Source organism: Quercus robur, chromosome 8 (genome assembly GCF_932294415.1).
Source record: "Quercus robur chromosome 8, dhQueRobu3.1, whole genome shotgun sequence".
NCBI classification, from domain to species: domain Eukaryota; kingdom Viridiplantae; phylum Streptophyta; class Magnoliopsida; order Fagales; family Fagaceae; genus Quercus; species Quercus robur.
The window spans coordinates 12,069,984-12,089,049 of record NC_065541.1 but is presented as its reverse complement, the minus strand read 5'-3'; the positions used below and the strand labels follow the sequence as shown (position 1 = coordinate 12,089,049).

Sequence of the window (19,066 nt, the reverse complement as noted above, 5' to 3'; positions counted from 1 at the left end):
GAGATCGAAGATGAAGGGTAAGGCCTTAAGAGTGCCAGATGGAGGGTGAGGGTTGAGATCGGAGATGGAGGGTAAGGGCTTGAGAGATGGAGGCTTGGAGGGTGAGGGTTGAGATCGGATGGAGCGTGAAGGCTGGCTTGAGAGATGGAAGCTGATGATGTGCAAAAAGGGAGAGGGTTGGAAATTTCTAACCTTAATATTTATACTTGCCCTAAAGCCACGTTTTTAACATACGGCTATAGGGAAAATCTGAAGCTACGTTTAAAAAACGCAGCCCAATCCCAAACTAGAGCCGTGTTTTAAACACGCGGTTTCAGACTAAATTTAAAGCCGCGTCTATAAAACGCGGCTTTAGACTAAAATTAAAGCCGCAGCTAAAAAACGCGGCTTTAGGAAAGCTAGAGCTGCATTTTTTACACGTGGCTATAGTTAAGATTAAAAAAAAAACAAAAATGAAATACTCAAGTGCTATAGCTGTGTGTTTTAAACGCGGCCATATCTCCACCCCCAAAAATGCGGCTGTAGCTCAAAAAAACGTGGCTTCAGAACCCTTCTATGACCCCGTGTTTAAAACGCGACTTTTGTTTTTTCTTTAAGCTGCGTTTTTGAAAAACGCAGTTTCAGTCCATCTGGGGCCACGTTTTTTACAGCCGCAGCCTAAAAATACGCAGCCCAATACCCCACGTTTTATAGTGATGAGTGCAACAAAATGACGTCTCTTCCCTGTGACCATTGTTGATGGTCTTCTACGGCTACGACGTGTAGAAATAAAAGGAGCCTCTCAATTTGTGGAAGTATTTGCCCAAAAAGATGAAAGAGATGGCCAAATTCGCAAAGATGTCTTACTCCCTAAACTGAAGTACTTGACATTCACACGACTACCACGCCTCGTCAACCTTTGCCCAAGGAACTACCATTTTACACTGCCATCTTTATTTCGGTTAGATTTGGACGTGCTAACTTGTCCAGACATCACTGACCGTTTTACCAGTGCTCTAGACGATGTCGTTCATGTAAATGGAGAGGTAAAACTACAATTCCTGCGGTTTGTTTTATTTCTTTGTGTGAAGAGAAGTGCTTTCTATTTGATACTATTACTAGTAACAAATACTACTAAATAACAAAATGATCATCATCCCTAATATCCACTTTTCCCTACTTCAAAAAAAAAAATTATATTTAAACATTAACTACTACTTCTTGTTAACTAAAAATTGTTATATATGCATTTTTCTTTTTATAATAAATAAAAAAGAAAGAAGCAAAGCCTCATAAACACGGGCATGGTGCTTGTGATAATAATAATAATAATAATAATAATAATAATAATATAGTAGGCCATCCAATAGTCCATATTCTTAATAGCAATAATTCCTAATATTTGGTACCTATTCGAAAAAAAAATTAAGTTTCTCCGGACAAACTTTATTTTTTTCAAATAGGTACCAAATAATAGGAATTATTGCCATTAAGAATGGGATCCCTGACTTATAATGCATATACTGGGGTAATTATTAGTATAATAGATGAAGCTACAATGTGTTTGAAATTTTGGAGGGAGAGAAAGGGTAAGGGGGGGGGGGGGGGGGGGGGGGTGGGGCAGGGGTGGGTCTCATTGTTTGGATATTTTAAAATTTAAGTAGTAGGAGGAGAATAACTATCACTTCTCTTTATTTGTACACTTTAAAAATTAGTATGGGAGAGAGGGGATGATCATATATAAAATAAAAATCAACAATTATGATCATCTTTTGCTGATTTGAAAGAAATAGATACTAATAGACATCATTTTCCTCAAAAAAAGAAGAAGATATTATTGGACATATCATTTCTTTTAATAATTGGAACCTCCCTCTGCTCCCCTCCAAAGCTTCCCAATTTGGGAAACTAGAAATGAGAAATTTGGAGGGATAAGATACCCCTTCAAATCCCCTCAAACTCTTCCCCCTCTCCCCTTAAAAACATTCAAGCAAGATTCATTAAACCCTTCTCATTTGGGCTGTTCCTTCTACTCTCCTTTCCTCTCCCTCCATCCAAACAGTGTGTGTAAAAGTGATGGTGGTAATTGTGATGAGTTTGAATTCTATATATCAATGGTCATTGATGGTGGTAATTGTGATGAATTTGAATTCTATATATCCTATAAAAGAATTCATATATTGCTTATAAAAGAATGTCAATAATGAAAACTTTGCCCAATTATATCATGGAAAGACCCTGCAATATATATAAACGCAGATTTAGTAAGGGCTAACATATCATCAGGCTTTTGTTTTCCACTTTCTTCTTGACTTGCCCGACTTAATCAAATTTGTGCTCTTTTTGATGTTTCAATTACCACTACAGTCCTCCAGTTAGATGAGAAAGAAGAGCTAGCCTGCAGGGCTCACAATGATTCATCCAGCAAGACCCTGAGCAACGAGAATGCCAGTTTATATCCAACGATTGGCCACTACTGGACAGGCTACATCTGTTCATGGAACAACGACTAGAGTAAATTGTTATCTAATAATCTCCAGAGTCAATAAGAATGCTCATAATCATCATCTAGAGGGCATGTGATGCAAGTGAAGATGATAAAATATTGGGCCTAATGGCTTACCTTAATGGGCCTGACGGACTGGGTCTCTTGGGCCTGCATGATGATGGTCCTAGCTTCGAAGGCCCATCACTGACTGACATTGTAAGGGCCCATGATCCGAAACGTCCATAGCCCAGAAAGACCCCATGATCCGGAAATGGGAATCCTTGCTCACCACGCTTAGGAGAATTGGGAGTAGAGTCCCACATTGAAAAGATGTGGAAACCAAAAAGGAAAAGTCAACCCTTTAACACTATAAAAGGCATAATACCCCCAGAAATCGAGGTACGCTTTAATTGACCCTCTCTACCGCTCTAAGTAAAACAGAACAATTCTAACTTGACCGTCGGAGAACCTTTGGCCGGCACCACACCGGTGCTCTCTGAAGGACGTCCGTCGATTGTTCTTGTCGTGCAGGTTCGATTCGAGTCGCGAGTACGGTGTGACCCATTGGTGACGATTTTCGACGTCATCAGTTGGCGCCGTCTGTGGGGAAGTCGAAGTTTCCTAGACAAAAGAGTTACATGGTACTCACACGCTCGATGGCAACCACAAATGACGTCCAAGAAGAAGCCCCTACAACTGCCCTTGAGAGACAGGTCAAGACGCTCGCCGCAGCCGTGGAGCGCCTCACCAAACAAAACCACGACCTGGTAGAGCAGCTGAATCAAAAGAGTGCGGCGGTGAATAGCCAAGGAGAAGATCAAGAAGGGAACAGTGAGGAAAGGAGAAATAATGACGGACCACAGGAGAGTAACGCCCCGAGCAAACAAGTGCGACGGGACGCTAGCATCCCTTCAGTGACGGATACAGCTCCACAACCCATCATCGCGGAGATGCAGGCGATGAAGGAACAGATGGAAGTCCTGATGAACGCTCTCAAGGGGCGAGTGTCCAGCGATCTTGACGACCTTGTCAACCGGACTGACTCGCCATTTACGACGTCCGTCAATTCCTTCCCCCTGCCGAGTAAGTTCCGCATGCCGAGTATGGACAGTTATGACGGAATCAAGGACCCTCTAGATCACCTAGAGACCTTCAAGACCTTGATGCACCTTCAGGGAGTGGCAGACGCAATTATATGTAGGGCATTCCCTACAACCCTGAAGGGCGCGGCAAGGATTTGGTTCAGCCGACTAACACCAAACTCCATCGGCACCTTCAAGGAGCTGAGCGCTCAGTTCACTACACACTTCATCGGTGGACATCGGTATAAGAAGTCCACAGCTTGTTTAATGAATATCAAGCAGAGAGAGGAGGAGACGTTACGGGCCTACATATCACGCTTCAATAAAGAAGCGCTCTCGATCGACGAAGCCGACGATAAGATATTGGTGGCAGCGTTCACGAACGGGCTCAAGGGGGGTAAGTTTTTGTTCTCCCTATACAAAAACGACCCAAAGACCATGTCAGAGGTGCTTTACAGGGCCACCAAGTACATGAACGCTGAAGACGCACTGTTAGCCCGAGAAGACAGACCCAAGAAAAGGGACAGACAAGAGGACCCCCGACAGGACCAGGGGCGGAAGAGAGGACGGATGGGAGATCGAAGGGAGGAGAGACGTCCAAAACCAATGGGTGGACGGTTCACAAGTTTCACTCCGTTGACCGCCCCGATAGACCAAGTCCTAATGCAGATTAAGGACGAAGGATCCCTGACGTTTCCGGGAAAGCTGAAGAGTGATCCCAACAAAAGGTCCAGAGACAAATATTGCCGCTTCCACCGTGACCATGGTCACGACACGGCCGACTGCTATGATTTGAAGCAACAAATCGAAACCCTTATCCGACAAGGGAAATTGAAGAAGTTCGTCAGTAAGGAAAGAACGGATCAACCCCCGCAAGAACAACACCCCTGTCGAGAGAACGAGCGACCAAGGCCCCCATTGGGGGACATAAGGATGATAATTGGAGGAACAGGAGCGGCCGGATCGTCAAAAAAGGCTCGCAAAACATATCTTCGGATGGTACAGAATGTCCAGTTGGCGGGTACAGTGCCAAAGATGGCAAGAAGGGAAGGCCCCATTATCGAGTTCTCGGAAGAGGATGCAAGGCGCCTACACCATCCACACGACGATGCCCTCGTCGTCACCTTGCGGGCAGGCGACTACAACATCCACCGAGTGTTGGTCGACAACGGTAGTTCGGCCGACATCTTGTATTATCCGGCGTTCCAACAAATGAGGATTGATAGGGAGCTGCTGATACCAACAAACGCCCCGCTCGTTGGTTTCGGAGGGAGTAGAATATTCCCTTTGGGTGCAGTCACGTTATCGGTGACAGTAGGAGATTACCCACAACAAATCACCAAGGACGTAACATTCTTGGTGGTCGATTGCTCGTCAGCTTACAATGCTATTATTGGGCGACCCACGCTCAACTCGTGGAAGGCGGCAACATCAACTTACCACCTGATGATCAAGTTCCCGACAGAGTATGGGGTAGGAGAGATACGCGGAAGTCAAATTGCCGCACGAGAATGCTACGTAGCTATGATGGAGGTGGAAGACCAGATCCAGGCCTTGAACATAGAAGAACACCGAACGACGGCAGAACCAACAGAGAAGCTAGAGGAGATAACTCTCGACAGTTCCAATCCAGACCGAACCACCAGGATCGGAACGCTTGCCAAACCCGCAATCCGTCAAGAGCTCGTAACTTTCTTGAGAAGCAATAAGGATGTGTTCGCCTGGAGCCATGACGATATGCCAGGAATCGATCCCTCGGTCATGGTACATAAGTTGAATGTGTTGCCCTCGTTTCCACCCGTCCGACAAAAGAAGAGAGTATTCGCCCCGGAACGAGACCAAGCAATAGCGGAAGAGGTCCGCAAACTCCAAGAGGCAAGCTTCATCAGGGAAGTCTACTACCCCGATTGGCTGGCGAATGTGGTAATGGTGAAGAAAACGAGTGGCAAATGGCGGATGTGCGTGGACTTCACCGATCTTAACAAAGCATGCCCCAAAGATAGCTATCCCCTTCCAAGGGTCGACATCCTAGTAGACTCGACGGCTCAACACCAATTGCTAAGCTTCATGGATGCTTTCTCGGGTTATAACCAGATCCGCATGCACGAGGACGATCAGGAGAAGACTTCGTTTGTAACCAGTCAAGGACTCTTCTGTTACAAAGTAATGCCATTCGGTCTGAAGAATGCAGGGGCAACATACCAGAGACTAATGAACAAGATGTTCGCACAGCAAATCGGGAGGAATGTCCAAGTTTATGTCGACGACATGCTGGTGAAGAGCCGGAAGGAGGAAGACCATTTGGAAGATCTCAAGGAAACATTCGGCACACTTCGATCCTACAACATGAAACTCAATCCAGGAAAGTGCGCATTCGGTGTAACGGCAGGCAAATTCCTAGGATTCATGGTATCTCAAAGGGGGATTGAAGCTAACCCGGACAAAATCCGAGCCATAATGGAGATGGCCCCCCCGAGAAACGTGAAGGAAGTACAGAGCCTTAACGGCAAGGTAGCGGCATTGAATAGATTCGTGTCGAGAGCGACGGACAAATGTTTACCCTTCTTTCGGACATTGAAAAAGTCATTCGAGTGGACGGACGAGTGTCAGCGAGCCTTCGAGGAGTTAAAAACCTACCTATCTTCACCACCTCTACTGAGCCCCTCGCAACCAGGTGAAGAGCTCTTCCTCTATTTGGCTGTCTCCACTGTGGCCGTCAGCGCGGCCTTAATCAGAGAGGAGAACAGGGCACAGAAACCCGTGTACTACGCCAGCCGGGCGCTCCGCGGTGCCGAGGAAAGATACCAACCCATGGAGAAACTCGCTTTTGCGTTGGTCACGGCGGCCCGCAAGCTCAAGCCCTACTTTCAAGCCCATACCGTGAACGTAATGACCGACAAGCCCTTGCGAAGGGCACTAAGTAATCCTGAGGCCGCAGGTCGACTGATGCTGTGGGCGATAGAATTGAGTGAGTTTGACATCAAGTACCGTCCACGTGTGGCCATTAAAGGACAAGCTGTAGCCGACTTCATAGCAGAGTTTACGCATGACGCGGACAAGGGGACAGAAGAACCCCCCCAGTGGAACATCTACACCGACGGATCATCCAATAAGCGAGTCGGAGGAGCCGGCATAATATTACTGTCGCCTGAAGGAGACGAGATTGAATGTATGGTCCGTCTCGACTTCCCCATTACCAACAATGAAGCAGAATACGAAGCGGTAGCAGCAAGACTCGACCTAGCCAAAGCCGCCGGAGCTGAAAGTGTGGTCGTGCATTGCGACTCTCAAGTCGTGACCAATCAAGTAAACGGAGATTATGAATGTAAAGGGGAAAGGTTGAAGAGATATCTTGATCAAGTGAGGGCTAGAGTCGACGGGCTAAAAGCAATGTTCGTCCAGATCCCCAGGGGAGACAATGAGCCCGCCGATCGGCTAGCCAAAGCCGCTTCAGCAGAGCATATGATAACACCGGGTAATGTACTTCCCTTTGTTCAAATCTTTCCGCTAATAGACCCCGACAACATGCAGGAGATACGCTCCGAAAGAAACTGGACTACGCCGATAGCTTCATACTTAAAGGACGGGATATTGCCTGAAGAGAGGGAGGCAGCGAGAAAGCTAAAAGTCCGAGCGGCAAGGTTCGTCTTGATAAAAGACATTCTTTACAAGAGAGGTTTCTCCCGTCCTTACCTAAGATGTCTCGGGGTTGAAGAGGCAGACTACGTGATGAGGGAAGTACACGAAGGAATATGCGGGAATCATTCTGGATCGCGGTCGTTGGTGCACAAACTGTTACGAGCTGGGTATTACTGGCCGACCATGCAAAAGGATGCTGAGTCCTACGTTAAAAGATGCGACAAATGCCAGAGGTTCAGCAATTTTATCGGACAGCCAGCTGAAGAGCTAACCCCCATAACGGCTCCATGGCCGTTCGCTCAGTGGGGACTGGACATCATGGGACCTTTCCCAACGGCGATAAGGCAGCTAAAGTTCTTGGTAGTGGGTATTGACTACTTCACGAAATGGGTAGAAGCGGAAGCCTTGGCCACCATTACAGAAAAGAACATTAGAAGTTTTGTCTGGCGGAACATAGTATGTAGGTTTGGTATTCCTAGAGTCCTTGTCTCAGATAACGGGAGGCAGTTCGATAACGGCCCCTTCCGTGATTTCTGTACACAGCTAGGAATAAAAAACCACTACTCATCACCCGCCCATCCTCAGGCTAACGGTCAGGTTGAGGTCACAAACCGATCCCTGCTAAAGATTATCGAGACTCGGCTCGAGGGGGCAAAGGGCATATGGCCAGAAGAATTGCCAAGCATACTGTGTTCGTATAGGACAACGGCAAGGACTCCGACAGGAGAGACACTGTTTCGACTGACATACGGGAGCGAGGCAGTCATCCCAGCAGAAATTGGACTCACAAGCTACAGGGTTCACAACCACGACGAGGGAAGGAATGACGAATCCATGAGGCTACAGCTGGACCTTATAGATGAGGTCAGGTCGGCAGCAGAACAGAGGATCGCTAGATACCAGGATCGCATGTCCAGACATTTCAACTCCCGGGTCCGACAAAGAAGCTTCCAAGTAGGAGACCTCGTACTCAGGAGGGTCATGGGTACAACTAGAGACCCTACACAGGGAAAACTCGGCCCCAACTGGGAAGGACCCTACAGAGTTGCGTCGTGGAAAAGGAAAGGAACATACCACCTGGAGACAATAGACGGAGAAAAGCTACCACATCCGTGGAATGCCGAGCACTTGAGGAAATACTACCAGTAATAGCGACACGACAACCAATTTCTCTTTTAAGACTTTTTGGCTTTATTAACCTTTTTGGCACTATTTAACTATTTTTGCTACAATATTGTCGTGCCTTTTTTAAGCCCAAGGGGGCAGGCATTTTTCCTTTACGCATTTCTATAATCAGATGCAATTTTGATCTTCTACTTGAATGTATGTCATTACAATCGTCCACAAAGTTAACGGAAACAAAATGAAGTCCACAAGATGGACGGATTATACTACAGGGACGATCATTTTAAGTCCACAAGGTGGACGGACCGAAAATAAAGTCCACAAGATGGACGGATCATCCCACAGGGATGATAACCTTAAGTCCACAAGATGGACGGATCGTCCTACAGGGACGATCACCCAAAGTCCACAAGGTGGACGGATCATCCTACGGGGATGATAACCTTAAGTCCACAAGAGGGACGGATGCAATACGAAGTCCACAAGGTGGACGGATCACCCTACAGGGATGATAACCTTAAGCCCACAAGATGGACGGATACAATATGAAGTCCACAAGATGGACGGACGTAAAACATAAGTCCGCAAAATGGACGGATTACTAAAGTGATAAAATATAAGTCCACAAAGTGGACGGATCACTATGGTGATCAAACATAAGTCCACAAAGTGGACGGATCACTAAGGTGATCGAACGTAAGTCCAGAAAGTGGAGGGATCACTACGGTGATAAAATATAAGTCCACAAAGTGGACGGATCACTATGGTGATCAAACATAAGTCCACAAAGTGGACGGATCACTATGGTGATCAAACATAAGTCCACAAAGTGGACGGATCACTACGGTGATAAAATAAAGTCCACAAAGCGGACGGATCACTACGGTGATCGAACATAAGTCCACAAAGTGGACGGATCACTACGGTGATAAAATATAAGTCCACAAAGTGGACGGATCACTATGGTGATCAAACATAAGTCCACAAAGTGGACGGATCACTAAGGTGATCAAACATAAGTCCACAAAGTGGACGGATCACTAAGGTGATAAAATATAAGTCCACAAAGTGGACGGATCACTAAGGTGATCGAACGTAAGTCCACAAAATGGACGGATCACTAAGGTGGTCGAATATAAATCCACAAAGCGGACGGATCACTAAGATGTTGAAATACATGAAATATAGTGGACGAGCAGCTAACTACGTTAAAATTTTCTACAAGTCCTTTAAACAGGCATTACATTTAAAAAAGTGATGTATAACGTCACAAAGTGGACGGTTCCTCATAACGAACCTCACGGATGTAGTTGCTCAATCAACACAAGATAACAAGTCTGCAATGTGGACGGAGCATCACAGATGAACAAATATTCTCACAATAAATCCTTCCTCAAGAAGGAAGACGGAGCTTTAGACAGAATACCAAACAATTATAAAAAGCATATCTGAACATTAAGCAAAAAGCCCCAAAGGCAAATGTTTAATACAATTGAAAAGGACGGATTGTCTTAAAATGTAAAAAAAAAAAAAAAAAAAAAAAAAAAAAAAAAAAAATGAATTACATAGACGTTAAACTTCCTTTGGTTCAGCAACTGGGACATCCTTCGACGGGGCGGACTCTCCGTCTCCTTGAGCAGCACCGTCGCCAAAAAGGTCCTCCGTATTTTCGGAGGCGACGGGGAGGGCAGAAGTCTGGGCTTGGTCCTCAAGTTTGACCATTGTCAAATCCAGCTCTGGATAAGCATTCTTGACTTGACGGAGAGAATCATCGAAGCCTTGAAGGAAGGAGTCCGACAGCTCGCCCAAACAGGACTCCGAGCATCGATACTCCTCGACGGCTGCCACTTTCGCCTGACGGAGCTCTTCTTTGAGTTGTTTGATTTCAGCCTCTTTATTCTCTAAGGCCGTCAGCGAAGTGGCCGTCTTCTCCTCCAGCTCCTTCCTCGCCTGCTCAGAAAGCTCCAGCTTCTTCTCCATCTTGGACCTCCATTTATGAAGTTGTCCGAGCTCTTCCTCCGTCTGCTGCGCCTTCGCGCGCACCCGGTCCAAGGTACTCTCACGGTTGAGACACCGGTCAAGTAGTCCCTTCATCATGACCAAGGACTGCAAATAGAAAAGAGACCGTCACATAATGTAAGTAGCAACAATAAAGAAAAATAAAAACTTATTTGACAAACATAACCAACCTGAGCGACGGCAAAGAGGCCCGTCTCCCCCATGGCCTCCGTCGAATGGTTTCCCAGGTCTTCATAGTCTTCTGCCGTGATGATGGACGACAGCTTCTCCAATGCATACTTGGAGTCATCACGGAGAAGGGAATGAGGTCTCTCTTGCTTACCGTCTGGGACCGTCATCAATCCCTTACCCTTCCCCTGCTTCGCTGGGGTGACGGCCTTGTTACCCTCAGCCATTAAGCCAACCACAGGTTCAAGAGAGACCTTTGGTTGCTTAAATGGACGGTCGGATTTTGTCGTCAGTTTCCTCTTAGGGACTGAAGCTGACACCTTAGGAACCTCCTCGCCGGATTCCCTCTTCTTGACGGCTTGGGACTTGATCAAAGCTCTCCTCTTTGCGTCATCCATCACTGTAAATAATGACGGATGAAATTAAAACAAAATAAAGCTAAGTAAATGGCAAAGTAAAGTCGACGGGCTTACGTCTATGAACTCGCTCGTTGTATCTTATTGCTTCTTGGGTGGGCTCAGGACCGTCGCAGTACCAGTGTATGGTCCTCGGGTTCACCAACTTAGCCCAAGTCCTTTCCTCCGGCGTAGTCTTCTTGCAAACCTTTTCAAGGAAGCTAAACTCCTCGAGGCTGACTTGAGGGCGCCGTCTACCTGCAAAGAAAAATGATCAAGATATACACATATAACTGGACGGATATGAAAGGCAGTACAAAATTAGACGGATACATACGTGTCTGATTTATAACTGCCCAAGTTGTGTCGACGGGCATGTAATCCGTCTCCCCTGGATGGTTCATCCATCTGTCACCCTCCAGGAAGAAGTACCGACTCTTCCAATCTCTATTTGAGTCTGGGGTCTCAAAGATCACCTTCAACAAGGGGCTCCGACTGGCAAAACTGTACATCCCCCTTGATCCAGAAATCTCGTCTGGACGGTAACAGTGAAGAAATTCACGGACCGTCAATTTTCTTTCCCCGTTTGACATTGCACCGTAAAGAATCTCTATGGCTATGAAGACCCTCCAGGCGTTAGAGGATATCTGGGTGACGGACAACCCCAGATACTGCAAGAGTTCCCTATGAAGTGTAGAAAGCGGGAATCGAAGTCCAGCCTTCAATGCCTGCTCGTACACTCCTACACCGTCTACCCCTTCGTAATAACACTTCTCCGACACATATGGTAGACGGATGGAGACATAGTCTGGGATTTGGAAGTTGGTCCTGAAGGTGCTGAAATGTTTCTCCCTGATGACGGATGTAAACCTATGCACAGTCCACTCTGGCAACATGATGAACTGCCTTAGTCCATCAGCGCCTACAACGGACTCCAGTGGTTGATCCCCGTCGTCATCGGAACCATCTACTTCGACTATCTCCACATCCTCATTTGTTGAGGATGAAGAGGAGGCAGACGGACTCCTATCTTCGTCGGGGCTCTCTTGGTCTTTATGACCGGACGGGTATACATCCTCGTATTCCGTCCCATCACGAACCACCGACTGGTTACTTGACGCACTAGACATTTCCTACAATTGACAATGAAACCTAAGACCGACGGGTTTGAAAGTGTTGACGGGTATGGAAAGCCTAACAACAACGCATGGACGGAAATGTAACTTGACTAGTGTAAATTAAAAGCGCTTACCAAACTTAGCAGAGGATAGGTGACGGTTGGCGTAATCAACAGATATTTGTCCTCGACGGGCTGCTCTGACAAGGCTGACGGCTTCGCTCTGACAAATGTTTTCTGAGTGAAAATTGAAAAATGAGAGAATGAGGCGCCTTATATATATAGGAGGTGCACGGAAGACGAAGCGACACTTCGATCCCATACAACGACCATTCAGAGAGCGACACGTGGCATGCGTAATAAATGCTGACAGCCTGTCCGTACGTAACAACAGACTAGTACCCGTCATGTCTCCGTCAACGGGATGAGATCTTACTATGACGGGTTGACCCATCTGGAACCGTCGTTCTATCTTGCCTGATTCCGTTATAGATTGACCGTCATACCCATACGTAAGGACCGTCACCCCATTGATCCTTTGACCCAAAAAGTGACGGACCATTGGGGTGAAGGGGGCAACTGAAGATGATAAAATATTGGGCCTAATGGCTTACCTTAATGGGCCTGACGGACTGGGTCTCTTGGGCCTGTATGATGATGGTCCTAGCTTCGAAGGCCCATCACTGACTGACATTGTAAGGGCCCAGATCCGAAACGTCCATAGCCCAGAAAGACCCCATGATCCGGAAATGGGAATCCTTGCTCACCACGCTTAGGAGAATTGGGAGTAGAGTCCCACATTGAAAAGATGTGGAAACCAAAAAGGAAAAGTCAACCCTTTAACACTATAAAAGGCATAATACCCCCAGAAATCGAGGTACGCTTTAATTGACCCTCTCTACCGCTCTAAGTAAAACAGAACAATTCTAACTTGACCGTCGGAGAACCTTTGGCCGGCACCACACCGGTGCTCTCTGAAGGACGTCCGTCGATTGTTCTTGTCGTGCAGGTTCGATTCGAGTCGCGAGTACGGTGTGACCCATTGGTGACGATTTTCGACGTCATCAGCAAGCATACCGGGTACATAGCTTTCTGCAATTTTCTATTAATGTTGGTTTCTCCTGAACTTGTTCTGGTTTGATTTCATATATAACTGTAACATTTATCTTCATTGTACCCTAGGTGGTCAATGCTTGCTGTGGGATCACAAAGGTGCTACTTGTTTACAGCTATCAATGAAGACCTTTGTTCTTGTTGTGATGTGTTTTAGTTACATGTTTGAAACTATGTTGGGTTTATATGAGAAGAGAGAGAAAAACAAAACAAAACAGAGAGAGATCCAAGGGCCTCCGGCCCAGCCTCCCTCCACCATCAAGCTACCAAAATTGTTAACGGTAAATTTTTTCTTTCTTTCTTTTTTTTAATTTGGCTGTTAAATATGATTTAGGTTTGAGTATTTTGGCTAGATTAGTTTTGATAAGGTATTTGAGTTCCAATTTGTTTTGTTTCCAATATTTATGCTTGATTTGGTTTTGTAAGGGAAAGATTCAGAGCCCAAAAAAAAAACCCTAAATCTTTGAGATGTCACGCTTGATGAATTCGTAGAAAGAGGAGGACAAGAAGCCCAATGATCAATCCTCTAATATAAAGTTTAATGTGTGAAATTATTGTTATCTTTGTGTTTCTATATGTCCGATTTTGGTAATGTAATAATTTGTTTGATTTGGGGTTAGAAATGGCCCAAAAAAAAAAAATTGTGAATATATCATGTAGTACTTACAATAACTAGTTCCCTGCAATTTTATGTATATTGACTTTTCCAATTTTCAACTGCTTCAGTAACAGTCATGATATCCAAGATGTGTCCTGCTTCACAGCCTGTTCTTTTTTAACTTTGAAAGCAGCACTTCCCCATTGGTAATTACCATGGCAATGTTCATAGAGTTTGAATCATTTAGAGACTCAATTGAGTCAATTCAATGCATCCGATTGTATCTCCAAATTAATTTCATTGATAAGTGTTGCACCATAAGAAGACAAAAGCAAATGCAACACTCTAAAATTTATGCCAAGATTTTCAGAAACAAAATTACATTGATTAGCATTGACTGGAAAAAAAACTATGTGGAGTAATTTATAACCTCCATCCGTTATGCATACAACCCACAACCCAGTTGTTTTAACAATAGCCATAAGCAAGTCTTTGTGAACATCAACCATGTAGTCTCTACTGCAATTGCAAATGAAACATATAGCAAAGGAATAAATGAATAAACAGGACAATTTCTTTCCTTTGACTAAATTTTAAAAGGCATCCAGATGGGAATAAAGAAGGATTCGTTTTGGCGTATGTTAGTAAAGAAGGATTCGTTTTGGCGTATGTTAGTAGTTTGGTTTGCAGGAGACCATTAACCTTGTCAGGAATGGTGCTTTTCCTAGCCTCATGTCATGGATTTTGTATCCTTGATTACTGGCTCTCTTCATTGGCCATTTTGTATAACCAATTTACAAATTATCCAAAATTTGTTAAAATTTGATTAGCTGATAAAAATTTTGTGTGGATTTTAGTGTGTTGGCTAATTTCCCTTCAATCCATGTAATTAAAACTTTCAATTTCATTGTATCTTGTATTTTGTAAATTTTGTTATTGTATTGAGTTAATGCCATTAATGAAGTGAGGCCATCTTCCTAAGCCTAGTCATGTCCACTAATGGGTGATCCCATTTGTCAAACTTGGACAACTTCTACCAATTTTGAACTGAAAAAATTGACTCAAAACATAGATGTAGTATTTTTCTTTAGGATTGTGTAAAACAGTAAAAGAAATTGCTTTGAAATGAGGAAAAAAAAAAAATGTAAGAGAGCATTGAGTCCTTTCTTCTGATCGCATTCTTAAAAAATTTAGACATTAAAGACAAATGAATATTGAACAATTGAAAAAAAAAAATTTGAGTGCAGCATAGTGTCTCTCAGTACTAGAGGACAAGTTCATCTTTAGTAATGGTTATAGACTTCTTTAGTTGTTGCAATTTAACTCTGCATTACCCCGTGTTTTTGTTTCTTATTTCCTCCTAATTTCAACAAGCATCAAGGTAGCAATTGCCAACAACTTCATTTGCCACAACATTGAAGTTGGGGGAGTCAACAACTGCACCTGTAATGCTTTTCAACAATATTGCCAATTCTTCTTGTTATAGGCATTAAATAGGATTTTCTGTTTAATGTTTCTCCCTAGTAATACACAACAAAATTAAAAACTGTAAAAATTGATCCATCATAACAGCCTACGACCACGAGACACAAAGTTTAAAGCATTACATCTTTCTTATTTTCTAATTTACCAGATTATTATACAATGAAACCCTCCAAGTGAGATCTTATATAACATATAACGAAACGATTAATAATACAAAAGTTTAAATTCAATTTTATTATATTAATTTCTCAAGTTCGTACTAGATTCCTATTATTTATAGCTTTTTACTTCATCCCTGAGGCGTGAAATGGGGAATCGCATGTTAGCCCCACACACTCATCCATTGGAATCTCATGTTTTATCATTTCTCTTGGATGCAACACCATTGTCGTCAATACCATATGCTTATCTATGGGGGTGCACTTTGTCGTTCGTTTTTGATGTAACACCATTGAATGTCAACACTTATGCTCTTTTATGTGAATCTTGGGCGCAGTCACACAACTCTCAAGCTCACACCTTTTATTAATTAGATTTGGCCCATATGTCCCAACTCCCAAGTCCCAACCCAGGCTTCTCATTGGATCCCACTTGGCCTATCTCTAACACAACCCAACTCTTGTTTTGTCCGTTTCCACGTAGTGTTCTTTCACACTCCTTTTGAGCAATGCCACACAAACACAAAAATTCTTCGTAACAAATTTAATAACGGAGTTGTGAATTCATTATTGATACTACTTTTGTAATACCTGGAAAAAAAAATAAAAGGAGATGTATTTAAGTAAGTTTGTTTATGGGTTCAATTTTTATAATTAATATTACTAAGGGGATTTTAGAAAATAAGGTTGAAACCCTAGCAATATATAGTCTAATGGGTTAATTACAACTTACTCACTTGTGGTTTGGTTGAAATTTAAGTTACCTACCTGTGGTTTGAAATTTGGCACTTTACCCAGCTGAGGTTAGCTCAGTTAAAATTCTGTAACCCACCTCTATTAAAAACAAGACTAAATATGTAGTTTTGCTCCACTTTTATGTCTCTCTATTCCAAAAACATAAAAACATAAGAGAAAATAAGATCAAAAAGTGGTTGGTGTCTTAGCGTTTGCATTACCAATAACTACCTACAAACAAGCTCGAGCCTTGATATCTCTAACAATTCAGTTTTTGAGTTGATAGAAAAGACACACGCAGCGAGAGGATACATGAGAAGATTTTACGAAAAAGAATAAATGTTCAAAAGAGAATTACATCTGCATCTATGTAAGTTGAATGCTGCCTAAGACTACAACGAGGATACTTGACAATTGATTTCGAATCATACCACCTTAGCTTTAAATGCCATCATATAACAACTTGTTAAACCTCATAGACCAATAGACATCACAGAAATGATAATTTCAGTTGCAAATTGAGATTGAAAAGAGTTAATCAAGTTGACCTCTACTCTATCAAACATGTCATCAACTATCGAAGGTTTGCCACTGTAATACGCGTCCCGTGCCTAAAAAAAAATGCATTAAATTCAAAGAAATTACATTTGCCAAACTATAAATTTAATGACACAAAGATGGGAGTCTATATGGGACCCACGAAGGGTTTCTTTACTGGCAGACTCAATGGGAGTATGGGACGCACGAAGATGCAAGAGGGAGCCTTCGTGTTGGCGCAAGTTGCTGGGTTTTTGCAAATCTAGGTTGTGAGTTCTGTGCTAATGATGCTTGGGTTTAAGATTGATTGGAAAGATTTTAGTTTGAGATTTTTATAATTAAAAATTGATGAAGCTAAAAATTGATGAAGGAATTCATATGTTTGCTAGATCTGATGATCCTTTTACGGTATTTTGAATCTGTGCATTTGATGCTATGAGTGTAAATACAAGTTTGAAATGCTAAGACATTGAGTAAAATTTGTTACCAACCACCTTTTGATCTTATTTTCTCTTGTATTTTTATGTTGTTGGAGGGGAGAGATATAAAAGTGGAGCAAAATTACATATTCAACCTTATTTTTAACAGAGGTGGATTATAAAATTTTAACTGAGCTAATTTCAGGTGGGTAAAGTGCTAAATTTCAAACCACAGATAGACAACTTAAATTTCAGCCAAACCAAAGGTGGGTAAGTTATAATTTGCCCTAGTCTAATTTAAGTCAGCGTATAATAACAGATATTTTGAGAGAATAGACTACCCGAAATACTCAAGTAGAGAAGGTTTGACTGTATAATTAAGGTAAGAGCCTAAGAATCTTTTTCTTGCTAAATCTAAACTTTATTTAAAATTAGAGTATTTTTTTTATGTGGGTATTTTGACCAAAAGTGAAACTATTTAAATACTCAATGAATTTTATAATGTGACCGAAGAAGGAATTAAATTATATTTTTGGTGACTATACTGTTTCGATAATAGTGATTCTTTTCCTACGCCACTATTGCGTTAAATGTAGATTGATTTGCAGAAAATTTAGGCATGGTCATGGTGGGTCCGGTTTGTAAGTATAGATGAATTTGTAGAAGGTTAGAGCATTCTTATTGGTTGTAAATGGGAAATGTAGGGGAAATTTAGCTTCAAGGCATAAAAAGAGCCTAGTAGCCGGACTTGTGAAATTTGAAAATTGTAAATTTTTTTGCAATTGTGCTACAGTGTCATCCTAATGTAGGATGTTCTTGTAACTCAATTGTAAAAATTATAATATATTTTAATTTCAGAAGACCACTATAGCACTATAGTAGCAGCACAAAAATTATATATTATATTATTTTAGTGGATAATATATATGAGTAGAATAGGAAAATAAAAATTGAAATGTTGATTGTGTTTTAAAAATATATAATATAATTAATAAAGTAACTTTTTAAGATGGTAAAATAGAAGATGATAAAAATTACAAATGCGAATGTTTCTTAGGAATGGCCATTAGTTTCGGTTCTACACAGTTTTTGCCTTAGAAAGTTGTACTTTTGGTGAATAGGAAAGTCAATGCAGCAGCAGCATCTTATTGGTGATGTGAGTGTGTCAGTATAGATGAAAGATTAAACAAGAAACAAGGCAGCCTTCATCTTCTTTTCATTATTATATTTTGTTTATTGGCTTTGGTAGGGTGAATAGGAAGTCAATGAAGTCTGACAAGTCATAAATTATAGTGTTAAATAAAAAAAAATAAAAATAAAAAATAAAAAGAAACAAAGGAGCATGGGTACTTGAGGATGCCTCACGTGCCTACATAGTAATACGAGTCATGGTCTTATCTTTACGGCTTTATTTGTGGTAGAAAAAAAAATATATATATATAAAATTATGATTAGATGGAATTTTGATGTGAGATAACAGTAGATAGTTATTGGATATTTTTTAGTAGTCTCTCTTTTAGTCGGGTACTGTTATAAGTTTTTTTTTTGAATTATTTGATTATTGAGTGTAGGGCTTAAAAATAGTTAGGTGATATCTAAGGATTTTAGAGAAAGTGTTAGGGAGAAGTTCTTTGTGGTAAGCAAGCTGAAGTAAGTAACTTTATCTTAATTGGTTTTATTTTGCGTATTTTAACTACTGAAAATTATTTACAATTGTTACTATAAGGATGCAATTCGAACCCTAAGCCCAGATGATAAAAGAATTTAGACCCAAAAAGCCCAGTACATTGAATTTGTAGATAGTGGGTTGAAAAACTAGGTTTTAATGAGTTGGATGGCAGTTATAATGGATCCAGATAACAACAAAGTAAAAGTAGACTAGATTTATCTAAGAAAAATCATCTTCGGTACAGTTCGAGAAGATCAATTCTTGTATATATTACTTGAAGTTGGTTACAAATACAGCTCTAATTGTTACAGTGTTTCTTTCTCAATTCTTTGATCCCTTT

The 19,066-nt window shown here is 42.2% G+C and overlaps 2 protein-coding genes across 2 annotated transcripts in view; one reads left to right on the top strand and one right to left on the bottom strand.

Annotated features, from left to right (window-relative positions):
* Nucleotides 1-19,066, top strand: part of LOC126695862 (disease resistance protein SUMM2-like) — a 79,510-nt gene that overhangs the window by 38,549 nt on the left and 21,895 nt on the right. The window lies entirely within an intron of this gene.
* On the bottom strand, nt 9,863-10,727 carry LOC126695863 (uncharacterized). The gene is made up of 2 exons (XM_050392661.1): nt 10,503-10,727; nt 9,863-10,419 (listed from the first exon to the last, which is right to left on the bottom strand). The coding sequence occupies exons 1-2, from the start codon at nt 10,725-10,727 to the stop codon at nt 9,886-9,888; spliced, it is 759 nt and encodes a 252-aa protein (XP_050248618.1). The 3' UTR covers nt 9,863-9,885.